Genomic DNA, 17,526 nt, shown 5'->3' with positions numbered 1-17,526 from the left:
CTGCTCCAGGCACTACTCATGATATGAAATAACTTAAAATAATTTCAAAGCCCACCTTTCCTTGGCTGGAACATCACTGTCCCCCTGTAAGGATGCCATTTCCCTGCGCTGCTAAGCACATTAGAGGACTCTATTGCCAGTTATGAAGTTCATACCACTGTCTAATTGGTCTTTGAAATACTGCCCCACCAAAGATGCAAGAGCATGCTAAGAAAGTATGAAGGACTGAAATTATAGCAGGAATTAAAACAATGCTAAATTAATGTATTCCTTGGTTGTAGGATTATAAGAAAGTGTTATTATGGATAAGGCTTCTACTTTTTTTTTCTTTTTTCTTTTTTTCCTATTGGAAAACTCCATTCTCTTTAAAAGATCAACAAGAAGAACCAAAAGGGAATTCCCTAAGGTCAGCTCTGAGGAAACATAAACCTCTAATTCAATAACTCTGCTACTGCTCTGAAAAAAGGCTTTATTATTGCAACATCCATATGGAGCCAATTGGACATTAATGACTAATCAATCCCTCCCCTTTCTATTCTACTTAGTGTCACAAACCATGTTTAGATTAGCCCATTTCCTGCTTAGGATTGCTCAAGATGTCTTTTGTTCTTTCAGGACCAGCCTGATGGAGGCAGCTTAAACAAACACCATGACCAGAGTGGCGCAGGAGTTATAAAGTGCCATATGTGAGTGAACAAAGGGGGGCTATACTAAAGCCTTTTGTGGTATTTGTTAATGTTTTTCATCTGAGCTTAAAAAGGCTTAATGACTTTGTGGTGAGCTGATGCATGTGGCTCGTGGCTTTGCAAAATGAAGGAAATTCTAACCAGTGATATACCAGTCTGTATTTTTAAGAGTCTCCTGCTTTCAGTTTTGTTGCCCATGTTTACTTTTTCTTTTTTTAATTCTCAAGTTATATTTGCTTTACACAGACAGCTCAACAGAGCCCTTTATCTTGTACCAACCATAGGATCCAAGGGCAACTGAGATAACTTATGTGATTCTTTATTTTAATCTGAAAGTAGCAGAGAACATCAAATGTTCTACTAAAAAACAAAGACAAAACCAAAAGCGATCTACTTATTATCTACTTGCTATTTGTATGCACAGGAGGAGGGCTTACAAGCTGTTGTGCCCAGACAGAAAGGCATTATTTAGGTTTGAACCGGAGACCACTGCGGAGGAAATCAGATCATAATAGGTTCTGGTTTCCTAAATTTTCAGGAGAACCAGGCTCAGATTCAAGCATACTCTTGCCTTGGAGAATACAGAGGCTGGTGAAAAGCTGGTAGACTAAATAATTCATGTTGCTCAGGAGCTTCGGGCTTCATCCAACTCAATATACTACCACAGACTCCACCAGAAATTAAGAAGCCCAAACCAAGATGAAGCAAATCTCACAGTTTGTTAACAAAGATCCTACTAAATCCATCCTCTTGTTTCCACCCTTATCACTCATTGATTGTCTTGTCTCCACTGTCTCTGGTGGACTATTTTATTTTATTTTATTTTATTTATTTTTGTCTTTTTGCCTTTTCTAGGGCTACTTCCCACAGCATATGGAGGTTCCCAGGCTAGAGGTCCAATCGGAGCTGTAGCTACCAACCTACGCCAGAGCCACAGCAATGCGGGATCCGAGCAGCGTCTGCGACCTACACCACAGCTCATGGCAACGCTGGATCCTTAACCCACTGAGCAAGCCCAGGGATCGAACCTACAACCTCATGGTTCCTAGTCGGGTTCGTTAACCACTGTGCCACAACGGGAACTCCACTGGTGGACTATTTTAAATACTAGCCTTTTGACTGACATTTTTATTTCCAGTTTTGAGTCCCCAGTCTCCACTTAAATACTTCTTCCTAATTTCAGCCAGGGTAATCCATCACAAATGTAATTCTGATAAGAACACTCCTGTATTAAAGTGGAGTTCACTATTCAATGGCTCCCTAACACCCAAAAGATGAAGTCCGAACTCCTCAGTATGGTCAACGAAGCCTTCCATGACCTGGCTCTCTATCTATGTCTCCAGTTCTAGCTCTGGCTCCTCCATGTGCTTTTCTTTTTTTCTTTTTTTTTTTTTTTCGCTTTATAAAACTGAATGACATCTAGCTCTCTTGTATACCATGTTTCATACTAGGAATCCATGCTTTCCATTTTCCTGGAATTTCCTGTCCACCTCGCAATCAACTCATTCTTTGACTCATGTCAGGGATCATCTCCCTCAGACAGTCTTGTTTCTCGGGTTAGGTTAAGTATTTTAGGCTCCCGCAGCACCCTGTGCCTACTTCTATCTCATATCTACTGTATTTTATCCAAATTGCCAGCTATGTGTGCCCAACATCTTTTTTCTTCTTTCTTTTTTCTTTTTTTTTTTTTTGTCTTTTTAGGGCTGCACTCATGGCATATGGAGGTTCCCAGGCTAGGGGTCCAAGCAGAGCTACAGCTGCCGGCCTACACCACAGCCACAGCCATGCCAGATCCGAGCAGCATCTGTGACCTACACCGCAGCTCATGGCAATGCTGGATCCTTAAGCCAATGAGGCCAGGGGTCGAACCCGCAACCTCATGGTTTCTAGTCGGATCCGCTTCCACTGCACCACAAAAGGGAACTCCTCCAACTTCTTCACTAGACTGTGCACCCCAAAGAGGCAGAGGCTGCATTGTGGCTTTTTCATAACTGCTTCCCCAGGGTCTGGTACATAAGCTGACATAAGATAAGTACTCAAATGTCACACAGAGAGCAGTGGACATTTTCACCAGTAAAAATTTAGAGTGAGATTCAGGTGCCTGCATGTTGCATTATAACCTGAGAATATCTTAAATCAGATTCATATAAATCCCATTTTATTTCTTATATTCTGTTAAGTACTTTGCATTACTGGAACCCTCTGTAAAATACAAATGGATTTAATGGGAAAATGTACCCAGAGTTGTTTGAACTCAGAGATGATTGGTTCTAATCTTATTCCTTTTATTGGCTTTCCACACCATACAATTCTGAAATCCTAGTCTCCATCTTCCAGGGAAATCTTGAAAGGACAATAAGGCAAGTTTGAGCTTTTTGGAAATATTAAATCTGAAAGCTAGTCTGGTGCTGCAGGGTTTGTGCAAATATATACAACTGGAGCATGTATTCAACCAGGCTTAGGAGGGGACCTTCCCTAGACAGAGGGATATTAAAGATCACCTAATCTACATTCCTCATTCCATATGAAGCAACTCTGAGGTTTCAAGAGGTTAGACTGCTCAAGTCACACAGTAGGTAACTGGCAAAAATCACACTGAACTCAAATGTAACTATTCCTAAAGTTTCACACCTGTCATCAAAATAAATTTCTAAAATGGTCAGCTGAATTGTTTCAGTGGCATCGAGACAGGTTAAGAACTTTTAATAAAATTAATTTAACTGGTCTCTCTTCTTTGTTTCATGTCATTTGTTCCAGGGGATATGCCTTTTACCAGAATGAGAAGTGCTGATCATAGGTATTGCAGAAATATTTTTTTTTTAAGGTTAGGGATATGGATATAGACAGTATTAGAAGGAGATGGCGCAAGGATTTGGGGCAATCAACTCAGTCCTGTAGTCCAGCAAAACTTCTTTGCCCTGAGAATCTAGTGAAAGTATTTGAAAAGTACCTAATATTTGTGTGGTTTGAAAGATAACAAAACAAATTTTTCACACGTTTCTATTTCTCATTAATTTTTTCTGCTTTATAATGAAAACCAACAGGAAACAAATAACTTCAGCAAAGTAGTGTCTCATTTGCTATGTAGTTAGACAGACCTGGGTTTGAATTTTGATTTGGTATGTTCCAACTAAGTAACCTTGGGTGAATTATTTCCCTCTTCTAAACTGGAGTTTCATCTCTTTACAAAAGAGAGCTGATAATTTCATTTTGGCTTGATCCTTGTGAGGATTAAGTAGGAATGTAGATTCCTTGGCAGTGACTAGAAGCCAGTACCCACTCACTAAACAGTCCCACCCTTAGAAACAGTAGCAGTAGTAATGGCAAGAGAAGTAGCAGAATGTCTATTCTAGTACCAAGAACACAGCAGGTGCTTAACTCCTATTTGTTCCCTTTCTAGTCTTTCCCTATACCTGAGTGATATTTCCTGTACTGCACTGTCTTGTTTTTCAGGGTAGTTATAAAATGAACCCTTATATAGGGAGTGCAAAATAATACTTGATGGAGCCCCTTTTCTGCCCCAAAGCTAAAAATATATTTCAAGAATGTCCCTATGACATAGAACTAAAATGCATTGAATATGCATAAGACAATCAAAAAAAACCATCTCGCATCTCCCCTGTTCCCACCTGTGGAGCCTGTAACTGACTATGCTGCTCAGTCCAAGCCAAAAAAAAAAAAAGAAAAAAAGAAAGAAAGAAAGAAACCATTAACCATTATCTTGTGAATTTATAGATGAGCTTTTTATAAAGCACTTGTTGGAATAACAAAGGATTATCAACTGCATAATAAATGAAGGATTAGGTAATTTCAGGGACATCTGACAGTTGTTTTTTCTTTCTCCTCTACTAGCAGTTCTGTAACTCTGCAGCATGGAATAGCTGTTGTTACCTTTTTCATTTCGTCCTCCTGCAGGATCAAATTTCCTAGTGAAAAGTGAGCTTATATTGAAGAAGCATAAAGTGATTTTTCTGCCATGAAAGTTAATATATATTTACTGATACTGATATATATATTTTGATACTGATACATGCAATTTTTATTTTTAGTAAACATTTTAAATGGTCGAATATTTGTTTACGAAATTCTTCTCTCTGGCGCTGAGAATTAGGATATTAAATTTTAGTTTAGCATTTCTTTTTACAGCCTATGCCTAAACATAACCATCTACGTACAGTATAGCACAAATGTTGATGGATTCTTCCACAGTCTCTTCCCTCTCGTACCATGGCCTAGTTTGGTACATCATGTTTAAGGTTAACTAGCCACTGAACAAAAACAATTGAAAAAACACTCCTCTGGTGAGAGGCAAGAGTACAAGAAAGATCTGTAAGCCATCTAAGGATCACAGCAAAGTGAAATCATACGTAAATGAGTGTTATACCCAGTAGGAAAAGAGATATTTTTACTATTACTTGAATGAAAACCCCCTAGCACTTACTCAGCTCTCTCATGATGTAATATGAAAAGACACCCATTGAATATCCTCTCTGAAAGGACATGGAAGAGAACAGAGGAATAGAGACTAACAGATGACCAAAACTAACCTAACTGCTGCTTTTGTATTATTTTTAACCTCTTTACATAACCTAAGTGAGTCTTGAACAACTAAAGGTTAATACAGTCTAGTTAGTGACAAAGTCCAAATTCTTCAGCCTGACACTCAACACCGTCCACAACATAGAATCCAGCTATTTTTATAACACAGTCAATTCAACAAATACTCCATGCAAATATGTGGAAGGCTTTGTCCTGGGCTTCAATAGAGAACACAGGAGAAGTGACCCTTCCCTTTGCAACTTCCTTATGAATGTTCATGTACTTTACCATTTCTGTGTCTGCTGGGATTATTCCTTCAACTGAAGGTTCTTCTCCTACTCTTTGTTTATGTAAACTTAGGCTTATCCCCAGCTTTATTTCTATCAGGCCTTCTAGAATCATTGCTGTCTACAAAGCACTGATGCTTCTTCTAAACATTCTTTTCTGTTTCTTTAATAATGTACTCAAATACTTAATGCCTTCGGTTGTTCTGCTTTCTATGTATGCTAATATTATTATCCCAACTACATTACTAGGTCTTGAAGAACACAGTACAGTCCATCTTTTAAAAAAATCCTTCTCTCCATGCCCAGAACAGTGTGTGCACATAAGAGGTGAAATGTGTGTAAAACTAAGGATTGGAAGATTCTGAGAAAGGATGGATCCTGAGAGGAAAGACTTGGTTATCAGTACTGGTGACTCAGTCCACAGAGAATCACCTCTAGAGAGTATAAAATGACAGATAGTGTTTGTAAGCAGTGATAGACAATCAGAATAACATGAGACAATGAATGTAAAAGAAGGAGATACTCAAAGACAAGAATTTCTTAATGAAAAAAAGTCAGTAACAGAAAACAAGGGAGACCTGGGTGGTTATTGACTTTTTTGAATAAGTTAGAAGCATAGTTATCAGAACTTGTAAAGAAAGAAAGGACCAATCAGGAGGGGGGAAAAAAAAAGGTTGGTTTCAAATTCAATCCTGACCTTAAGCAGAGAGAATTTAAAGAGCCAGATTGGCCTGATGGTCCTTAAGTTCCACCAGCCTAAAGTGGGTTGAATTCTATAGTCTACAGATCAAGTGGCTCTTGTGCCAAGAGAAGAGGATTCTGGGACAGGGAACTAGGCAAGGTCCACACCCCAAAAGCTACACAGTCAGTCCAAACATGGCAGACAGACCTCTATCAGCCAGGGTTTAATCTAATGTGTTGCTTTATGTGAAGCAGACATACATAATGCTAAGGAAGAAGAGACTGATTTAGCAGTCCCATTGGGAACATATACTGGCTGCTCTTGTCTTGGGTCTAATTTTCGTAGACGGTGTTAAATCTTTTATCACCCGGTTGCTGCAGCAAGATGGGGGAGTACTTCTGTGTGACCTAGTAATAGCATAAACAAGCATTTCCTCCTAGAATAGAGGATATTCAGTCAGAAAACCAGATAATTGTGTGTGTGTGTGTGTCTGTGGTGACTATATATACTATCAATGACTCCTCTTTAGAAAAGGCAGACCAATGAGAAACCAGCTATTGGACAGGGCTAGGTCCCTCACAAAAGGGAGGCTGGGTCTTTGATCAGACTTTGTAGCTTAAGCAAGAAGCAGGTTGAGTTCCCTTTATGGAGTATTAGGGGATGGAGTTAACAAAAATCTTGACATTTCACTCTCTTGTCCCATCAGGACTATCCATCACTTGAAGAGTTCAATGGAAATTGTTTTCTACCAACATTAAAAGTTATTTGGGAGCTTTTAAGACACAGCAAATATATTTCTTTAAGAGAAGTTTATTTGCTTGTTTAAGAGAGCTGCACTTTATATATAGTGCTGATATAAACTGGTGCACAGGATCCTCTAAAACTGTTTATATCCACAGTAAAATACATTTTTGTGATACTCATACAACAGAGTTAGTCCAGAGCCAAGGGCTTTGTGAACTCTGCTCATCTCTCAACCTGTATGGCTGTTACTTACTCAGTCTTCACCTTGTCTTGCGTCTCCATGGCCACCCATCCTGGCCTCAGAGCTCAGCCTGCTGGTTCAGTATAGGCTACTTTCCCATTAATTTCTCTGAGATGCCTGAAAAATGCTATTTTAGGCAGCTATAGAAGGCCAGACACATAAGACCACAACAAGGTTCTGGTTAGTTCTTCTTTCCTGATTTACCTGGGTCTTTTATTTTAATATGTACAATTCCCCATCTTTTAACCCTGGAATACACTCTAGTACTTGGATACCTTCTTGGACGAAGACATTGCACCTCAGGGATATTCAATAACAATTTCACTTATTTTAATGATAGTGTGGTCCCTAATTTATACTTATTACATTCTAGTTGACTTAAAGGTGAATGACTTCAATTGTATGGCAGTAAAATAAGAGCTCAAAAACCGTTGACTAGAAATCACCGAGACCAACTTCCTCACCTACAGAAGAGAAAAATTCAGGGAAAGAAAGTGACTTGCTTAGGTTGGAACAATGAGAATTTAACTTTCCTAGCCCGTGAGAAAATGTCTGAGGGGGTGTCATAGAGAAATGGTAAGTTTTATTTTGTTGGAATCCAAATATCAGATTAGAGCCAATGAATAGAAGTTATGAGGATGCAGAGACAAATAACAAAGAGCTAATAATTAGAACTGGAGTGAGCTTCTCAAGAAGTAGTCACTTTTCTGTCATTAGACCATTAGAGGCATTTGAACAGCCATGAGATGACTACTTGTCAGGGATATAAAAAAAGAGATTTCTTGGATGGAATTGTAAATTTCATTACGTGTCTCTCCCTTATTCCAATTCTGGGAATCTCAGTGTTGTGATGGGAAGCACTGTATTCTAGTGGGCTTGAACTAATAATGACCTTTACATTCCAAAGTATAAGCAGATGTAGCCTTTAAATCCAACCCCAGATTATTCTACAGCTTGCCTCTGCTGCCTTGAATGAGCCGTGTATCATCAAGTCAATCTTCCTTTTCTACCAGGAGTAAGGATCCAAGGAGGGGAAAGGAAATGAGAAAAGCTTCAAAGATTTCCCAGAGTAGGGATCAAAGGGTAAGCAGGATTTTTTTAAGAGGACGCGTTCAAATTAAGTGGTGCATTTTTAAGGAAAAAAGATGAAAAGTTAGTCTCTGTTATTTGTCTATGAACAGAGAGCTTAGGCTGACAATAATAGAGCTATCCTGAGATTTAAAACTTAGAAACAATCAGAAGCTCACCAAAAAATGAAGCTTTCAGAAGGGCTGAGGCCATCTTGGCTGGGATCCAATTCACAAATTCAGTATAAATCTATAAAACCTTCCTAAGCAAATCTGAGAATCTGAGAGCAACAGTTCTAAAAGGGGCTATTCTTGGTGTGCATATCAATTTCCATCCAAATCAATGCAAGTTTTTAATACATGGAGAACAGCACATCATTACAGTTTCAGCCCCAAAGCTCGCCTAATGATAATCACTTTCAGAGCTCATCCCTTTGAGAGCTCATATTCCACTATGCCCCACCTCAAAATGAGGTGCAGCCTCCCTCTGAGGCTGGGACACAGTAATTGAATTTGAGAATTAAAAGAGGTGTTAGAAGAATGTTTTCTTACCCAACCTATTCTGCAAAACAGAAAAGTAACCCTTTAGAGGCACCAGGTGTGTGAGAGAGGAGAAACAGGATAGAAAGCATATAAAAAAGAAGGCAAGCTACAACTGTTGTTGCTGGGGAGAGAGAAAGAGAAGAGGGAAAGACGAAGGGGTGGGGGTCCATCTGTGAACGGTAACTGGGAAACACTACTGCAGAGATCCTCTCATTAATAGAAAAGTTGATTTACTAAGTGGCACAAACACACTCTCAAAGATACAGGTCTCATCTTTTACTTCTCTGAAAAAAACTAAGTGGAAGCTATTGTGGACAGATTACCTTTCTTATAAGAAACATACTCTGTGTTTCATGAAGACCCTTATAACAATCATGCATTTAGAGGGAGCCTAGAGATAATGGAATACAAGGTACCACTTTTAAAAGATAAAGAAAGTTAAGCCCAGAGGCATTAGTCACTTATTTATCTTCCTTTAGCAAAGGAACCTGAATCCAAATTTCCCAATAACCAGACCAAAGCCCTTTCTACTATACTTTGCAGGCTTGAAATTAGGAGAGGGGGGATATTCTACTCAATACTGTGTAATAACCAATATGGGAAAAGAATTTGGAAAGGAATGAATATACATATATGTAAAAATGATTCACTTTGCTGTGTACCTGAAATTAACACAACATTGTTGAGTCAACTATACTCCAATAATTTTTTTAATTCATAAAAAAAAGGAATTGTATTTTTGCCTAAGGAGAACAAGGAAAGGGGAAATGCTATATGAAAAGTCCTTAAAAAGTTAAACATCTGTTCATCATTCTTAATACATGGTGACAGACTCAGCTAATTGACGCCCCTCTTCCTACATGCCCGACATAGGAGCTAATGAATTTTGTGTGCTCAATACATATAAAGGCACCAAATGCTCCAAAGTATAGCAAGACCTTAAACATGTTTCCTAAGCCCCCAGCACCAATGAATTTGTAGTTTTATAAATATCATGGTGAACAAGAAATGCTGTCTTATCATATTCAAGCCAAATAACAGCTGGACTTTAAAAATAAAATTTTGAAGACATTTGCCTTTTATATTTTTAATTTCTGTTTTCCTGGCTTATGGTTTTGTCATTTGATTTTGATGAGTGGTTAATACACATGCACAGCTGCCTCTTTGGGTGACCTTTCTCTTGCTGCTTCCATGCTCAAAGCTATGAAGCAGGTCGGTAAGTTGCTTACTAAGTGATATGGGCATGTTCATGACTGACAGACATTTTCCTGGGAAGCCAGGCTTACTTTATTAGTCACTTCAGAAGCCACACAGGAGAATGGGGTAAAAGTGGAGGAAGGGCATAGCCTCTTAAACTTGTTGTTATGTGTTATTTACAATAGCCAAGACATAGAAATAACCTAAATATACATCAACAGATGAATGCATAAAAAATGTCATATATATATATATATATACACACACATATACATATACATATACATATTTCATGTGATAAATGACATTGTATATAATATACTTTGAATGTGATAAAAATTCATCCATAAAAAAGAAGGAAACTGCCGTTTGCAACAACATGGGTGACCTCGAAGGCATTATGCTAAGTGAAGTCAGATAGAGAAAGACAAATACATGATCTCACATATGTGTGGAATCTGAAAAGGCTGAACTCAGAGAAACGGGAGATGAGAATGGTGGTTTCAGGAGACTAGGGGTTGGTGGAAATGGGGAGATATTAGCGAGAGGGGACAAACTTCCAGTTATAAGACGAACAAACTCTGGCGATACAATATACAGCAGGGTGACTGTAGTTAAAAATACTGTCTTACATACTTGAAAGTTGCTGGGAGAGTAGTTTTTGAATTTTCTTATCAGGAAAAAAAAAAACAACAACAGTAACTTGTGAAGTGTAAACTTACCTTATTGTGGAAATCATTTTCCAATATCTACATGTATGGAACCATCCCACTGTACACCTTAACTTCACACCAACATTATTATGTCCATTATATCTCAGTAAATCTGGACAAATTTTAACTGGTCCAAAGCCAGAGAAAACATGGAGATGATCATGTGTGGACTAAGGAGGGATGACATCCTGGGCGAGAGCTACAACACTCCCCTGTCAATGGAGTTACTTAATTTTCACTCTGAACCTCGTTGGGGAACAAAGTCTTGAGCTGCTTGGCACTTTTCACAGTGATATGTATATCTGCTTATGTATCCAAGTATGCATTTCCCTTTTAATCTTCTATCTTCCTTCGCTAGACTTTAAGTTCCAAGAAGTTAGGAACATATTTGTTTTGCTTCCTTTGGTTTATCCAGTGTTTGGTTCAGGGACTGGCTCACAGAACAGGCACTCAAGAAATGTTTGTCTGTGTATAGACCACAGACTGACTGAGGGAGTGAATGAATTTTTTAGATAGTCTTTCACTTCGGTCCTTTCTTACTCCTCCCCTTCAAGGAATATGGAGGCGCAACGTGGAGAAAGTATTATATGTACCTGTTATCTACTCTGCCTTTAGTATGAACTGTAACTCCAGCAGGCTTTGCAATCAGCTTACGCTTGAACAGATGCCAGGAAATATCCTAAAGTCAGCAGAAGGCTGCTACCCATCTCAGCAGTCCTCACAAAGGCACTGCACTTCTGTTGGTATTAAAGCAGGTAACTTGACTCCATTCATGAACTCACAGTCCCCCCAAAGCGCACGAGGTCTCAATGGCAACTCTGGGCAAGCTTCTGAAGGGAGGTTTTCACACGCTCCTTAAGCTCCTGGGCCACTACAGCCCTTCTACTATTACACTCATCAGGCATTGCTACTCTGTGTGACAGAGAAACATGAGAGCCACGGCATGGCATGACTTGCTATATTTAGGGGAGAGGAAATGGGTCATACTGAGGAAGGTCACAAGGAGTTTGTTCAGAAAAATGAAGGCACCACACTTATCTATCTATATAAACAGGGGGTGTGGGATAGCACAGAACTTAGGGGCTTGGGGTCTGAACCCAGGCTGCCTGGGATCAATTCTCAGTTCTACCCTCACTAGCCATGTGACCCCTGGCAAGTTACTTAACTATTCTTAGCCTTAATTTTCTCATCTGTAAAATGGGGGGAAAAATATCTTCTTTACAGAGCTATATATGATTTAAATGAGAAAACATGTGTTAAAAGCTTAGCACATTCTCTGGCATATAAAGGCTTGATATTTGCTGAGAAAAAGCAAAGTGACCAGGAAATTGGTTTGAATTCAGAAAATCTGGTTATTGAATGGAAGTTCCAAAGATTTTTCTATATCATATGTTTCATTTTTTTCTTTTCATAATGTCTAATAACTCTGACCATGCTTTTTCATTTACCCAGCACACAAATATCATCAACTTGATTATCAGCCTTACTTAGAGGCCACTGACTGTATTTGTACCTATGATACAGTTAAGAAACTAAGTGAAGAAAGATGAATGACAGATTAAGAAAATTCTGTTAGAACAAGGATACAGTGATGGAACCCTGTAACTCTTCGCCTATGAAAAAATGAACAGACTGAACACTCCAAAGTGATGAAAAGTATTATGTCACCGTGTCGGTCAGAGATTTAGGTACTCTGCAGGACCATCTGCCAACAAAATTGAGATGGGCCACACCTGAATAACTGGCTCCCTAGACCACAGAACCTCAATCCTCAGCAGGGAAAAAAACCTGTCCTTCTGAGTGCCTATAAAAATGTCAGTGTCACGGTGCCCTCAGTACACTTTCTTTATGGAAGGCAGTGAGGATACTTCTGCTTTTGAGTCTGCTTTAATCCTCCCCACTCCCCCTCTTCCTCCTCCTCCTCCCTTCCTTCCTTGCTCCCCTTACCCATGCACATACAAACTGGAATTTATTTTAACACCTTGTCCCTGGGACTATCATGAAACATTAGGCTCTCCCACTGGTATGAAACACCTGCCTTCTGAAAACTCTCTGAAGTGCTTCCTAATGTCTGATGCTACCCATCTCTTAGTGCCCATGCCAGAGATTTCTGAACTGCCGAGGATGGCCCCAAGTGATCACCAGAAGCCACGCGCAGTTCAGATGCTACGAAATGTCTTCATGGGTTTTCCAGGGATTAGGGTCTTGGAAGAAATCCTGCCATTAAAAGGGATAATAGTAAGATTCCTCCCCTCAAGCTAAAGGACTTTAGCTAGGACCTGAGATGGGTGAAGTATTGTGTTACTCTGAAGAGAACAAATTAATCTTCCCTGACCGGTGGGAGGGATTCTGCCAAAGGAACAGCTAACGGGAAAACCAGTCCCTACTCTGTGATGACACAGTAAATAACCAGGCAACATTACCACTGAAGTGCTGACCTAACTCATAAATTGTACCCAGCCTCTGGGGAGCAATTTCTGCTGATTTGCTGCTTGTGCATTTAAAACAAACAAACAAAAAGGGAAGAGGAGCCGACAGGCGTTGATAGTGCTGTGGGTAAACACATGGAGAGGAAAGCTGGTCTTTCCATCCAGACTTTCAAAAGACTTTATGATACTTAGTGCCAGACACAGGCCGGACTTTGCCTAAGCATTTATTAATTTTATGCTAGATCTGCTGCGAACTATCATTTAGTTCCCAAAATGGTTTGATTGTGCCTGGGAATCTCATGATTTAAGGGTAAAAAATCCTCCTTTGTATTTTAACAAGAATGTCTGTGAGGTGGATGAAACACAGAATTCTGTTTTTCATTGGCATGTAGAGGGTTCTCCTGTTTCAGTACTTTAAAATGATACCTCAAAGTATTTGGATTGCTCTGTGTTCAGTAACACAGGATCTAGATGAATCTCAAAGTCCTCCACTATAAAATATATAAGGAAGACTAACATTTCTTCTGCTTTGCCAAGAAAATTGATCTAGTGACTCCCAAGAAAGATGACAAAGATCCTCCAGTTAACTCAGACCCACCTTTAGAAAAACACAGCGCTGCAGAAAAGAGCTACAGAAAAGCAACTCACCCTCTGCATCTTCTGGTCGAGTTAGATCAATGACACCTGGGCCCAGCTTTCCATCTTCACTTGACTTTCCCGTTAACTGGGGCCCCAAGTTTTCGAAACGGGTTCTTTCCTGGAGGAAAGAATAATTAAGAGGCTTATTCTAGCTTCCAAAGCAGCCACGGTTTCCTTCCAGTTTCTATCTTGTTTACTGGGCAAAACCTGAATTTACAAACTTCATTTCTGAGCACCTTGGGCTCCGAAAATCTTGCAGGAAGATTCTGCTAAAGCGCTGACAAGTGCTGACAGCACCGAAACCATAGTATCTGTAAGGAAAGGAGATCTGTGACAGGAAACCTGCCAGGGTTGTACTGCACATCTTCTCCCTGTTGGATTTGCTCCCGTGGTCTATAAGGGATGCAACTGAGAGGTCTGAGCCCAAAGTGCAAAACCTGAAAGAGCTGTTTTCATTAAAGTATACCGCTATGTAATGGGAGAGGAATTTTTCCCATTTAGAGATCATCGTTTGCATTGATATTCCTGGAAAAATACAAATCAGAATTTTAGGCAAGAAGATTTCAACAACAAATATTTCAAAGCAGACAGACTCGACGATGGCATTGATGCTATTATTTCTGCCTAGGAGTTTGAACTGCAACTTCCTGGTAAGTGAAAAGGAGAACATTACTCCTAGCCAGCCCTCGAGCCAGGAAAGTTAAATATTCCTGCGGCTGTAGTGGGGAAAGCCAAAGAGGGTTTACTTGTCAACCTGTTCTTCTAGGAGCAGGAGTCTGCGGCATCACAGTGAACTCTCCCTCTGCAGCTCTCTGGATCAGTAGCAGAGGGCTCATTGACCATCATTAACATGGTGTTCTTGTCTGCAAAAGCACAGCATGTGTCCGCTTCTCTCCTCCATGCTACTCTCCAGACTCAAACTTGGCTTTGTGTTGTGCTTATGAATGAATGAAACCTTGTTGTTCATTACTATGAAACAATATTAAATGTCATGTCAGCTTGAATTTACAGACATGAAATAGCAGCTTCCAGCTCCGGGAATGGTTTCTGCATGTTATACTTAATGCATTATGCAGCAGTAGAGTGCTGATTGCTGTTCAGTCTATTGTTCAATGACCTAGTTCTGTACTGAGCATGTTCAGCATTAGATGGAAACACTCTGAACAGTTCTCTTCTGTAAGATGTTTAGAAACTTGGAAATATTCTTTAAGAGCAAACATACAATTACTTGATAGAAGCTGTATCTCATTTGTACAGTCTCACTACATTTGTGCTTTCTAATATGATTATTTTTGAATATCATTATATTTCTATAATTAATTCCCATCAGTCAAATTGTGCAGGAAGTCTTCCAGTTCCCCTTCATCATGGAATATGTTGAAATCTGTGTTGGAAGAAAACACAGTATAAACCTAGCTTTAATCGAGCACCATTTCTGTGAAAGATTTGCGACAAAATTATAATCATGAACTTCCCCAGTAGGGTAATACTAACTAGTTAACAACACTGGTATGTGGGGAAACCTCTGAAATACAACCCTTATAAAAAACAGAGTGAAAATAAAAAGCAAATTAGGTATGGTTCCCCAATATCTTCTTATGTGAAAACACTGCCACACAAGAACAAATTAACCCAGATGCAGGCCACAACAAAAAGCAACCACAAGCCATGTGGGAGTTTCACACATTGTAGGGGGGAGGACAGCTGCTTTTAATCAGCCGATTTCTATTTTTGAGTAGCACTTTTGGTTGTCATGATGTAAAGAAAAAGAATTAAAGTGAAGATGAGTAGTACCAGGGAAAGCAAAATATGCAACCTTTGTTTTATCACATTGTTTCGCATTTCAAATATTTGCATGTGAATGCTTTCCCTATGTTAAATGCAAAAGGAGTTTTGATGTGACACCTGCAATCTTCTTGGAAGAACAACCTTTAGCTGTATTTTCATGGGGGGAAAAACAACTTTCTCTGAAAATCAACAGACCGTGCTACCTATCAATATGCATATTTCAAGTATCTTTCTAGTCATTCATTCTCTTTGATTTTACTGGAAAAATATTCTCAGTAAAAAAAAATAAAATAAAATAAAGTTCCTGAAAGAATATCAATATTTTGACAAGGAAGGAGAAGAGGGAAAATTACATGCCATGCTTTGTAAAATCCTAAGACAACAAAGCTTACATGATGATAATATCTTTTCTTTTATAAAAAATGAAGTGCACTCACAATTCAGTAGTATCAGCTTGTTTTTAATCATAACAAAAAACATTCAGAACATTCAACAACACATTCACAGTGTCTTTGAAGTCATACATTTTTCTGACTTCATTGAAAAAAAAATTCTTATGCAGAGATACTTTCCTTATAAAATATCAATATTTTGACAGAGTAGAAGTCAAGGAAGAATATTCCATGAAACACTTGTTAAATAGGCAGAAAATAAATCAATGATAAAAATTGTTTGGGGCAGTGGGCTGCATTTTATATTTGGTAATATTAAGCACTTGTGTTTGAGATTAAAGAAGGACCCTGCAAAGCCATGCCCTTTCATATAAATTTCTACCTAGTCTCCCAGAAGATTTCTTTTCTTCAAAGAATAGCTCAGAATATTTATTTGCCAGCCACATAACCATAAGATAAGAGGGCCCGATGTCTACAAGTTTGCTCTGGGCAGCTGAGCTAAGCAGAGATTTTACCAGTGAGGTTAAACATGAGCCTAGTAAATACAGGATGTGGACATGGGCACAGAGGGAAGTTCAAAGATACTTTAGTTCCAAGAGGCCTCAACTTCTGGCCACTTAAGTGCCAGTGGGTATGCCCCTATATGGAAAATATAGACTGTGGGTGGCAAGCTCTTAACTCCGAGTTTTCCCATGCACTTGAACTAGCTCTCACAACATACAACAGCTCCCAAATAGACATTTTGGAGATATAAGAAAATCACTTCAGTGCTAATCTCAATCCTCCACCCCAACCCCAGGCAGGAAGAAAACCCAGTCTTCATGATGACAGTGATATGTGCATTTTACATGCAGCGATGTGATCAGACGCTTACTTATGCATTGTCAGTCACAAACATGCAGGCAACATAAAAGTTATTGAAAAAAATTAAAGTCAGCTCTGCTGTGTTGTAGGACTGTTGGCTCTCTAAGTGCTTTGAAATTATGATGTATGAGGTAGATGTTGCATATTAAATAAAGATATTTAAATGATAAAGCCCCCTTTAGTGAGAGCTGATGAATGTTAAATGTTACAAGCCACAAGACGGTAGCATCCATCATCCTCACATATTATCAGAGTCAATGACGGGGCAGCCTCACTGATGACAGATAGACTGCTGCATTATTATCCCTTATTTCCAGAGTCACTGAACAAACCATTCAACTCCTCAGGCATTATTTTTAACTTTGCATTAAATTAGCAACTTTTCCCTCCCTACCATGGCCAGATCGATCAATTCTGTTTTTGCATCGGTGGAGAGAGAGAATAAATGTGAGATAACTGAAAAAAACAGAGGTTTGTTTTCATCTAGGAAAAAAAAAAATCAACCTCCCCTTACTGGCAACAAATGTAAAATTGTGATATGGGGAAAGAACAGCAATGAAACAGTAAGCACACAATAATGGCTTTTCTTTGCACTTAGATAAAAGCTGAATTTTTGATGTGCATAGTATATTTTAATAAAATTTTATATACTATGTTTTATACACTTATTGGCTATTCCATAATAATGTGTGTGCTAACAGTAAAATTGCTCTTA

General features: G+C 39.0%; 1 protein-coding gene across 5 annotated transcripts in view; it reads right to left on the bottom strand.

Annotated features, from left to right (window-relative positions):
* SOX6 (SRY-box transcription factor 6) overlaps positions 1 to 17,526 on the bottom strand; it is a 424,407-nt gene that overhangs the window by 31,294 nt on the left and 375,587 nt on the right. For all 5 annotated transcript variants that reach the window (XM_047776211.1, XM_047776209.1, XM_047776210.1 and 2 more), the window contains one exon: positions 13,777 to 13,885. In XM_047776211.1, coding sequence (XP_047632167.1) covers positions 13,777 to 13,885 — 109 coding nt within the window. The remainder of the gene's footprint in view (positions 1 to 13,776; positions 13,886 to 17,526) is intronic.

The sequence above is a fragment of the Phacochoerus africanus genome, chromosome 4 (genome assembly GCF_016906955.1).
Source record: "Phacochoerus africanus isolate WHEZ1 chromosome 4, ROS_Pafr_v1, whole genome shotgun sequence".
In the NCBI taxonomy this organism is placed as follows: Eukaryota; Metazoa; Chordata; class Mammalia; order Artiodactyla; family Suidae; genus Phacochoerus; species Phacochoerus africanus.
The sequence above is the reverse complement of the archived record's forward strand: the minus strand, read 5'-3'. Positions and strand labels throughout refer to the sequence as shown.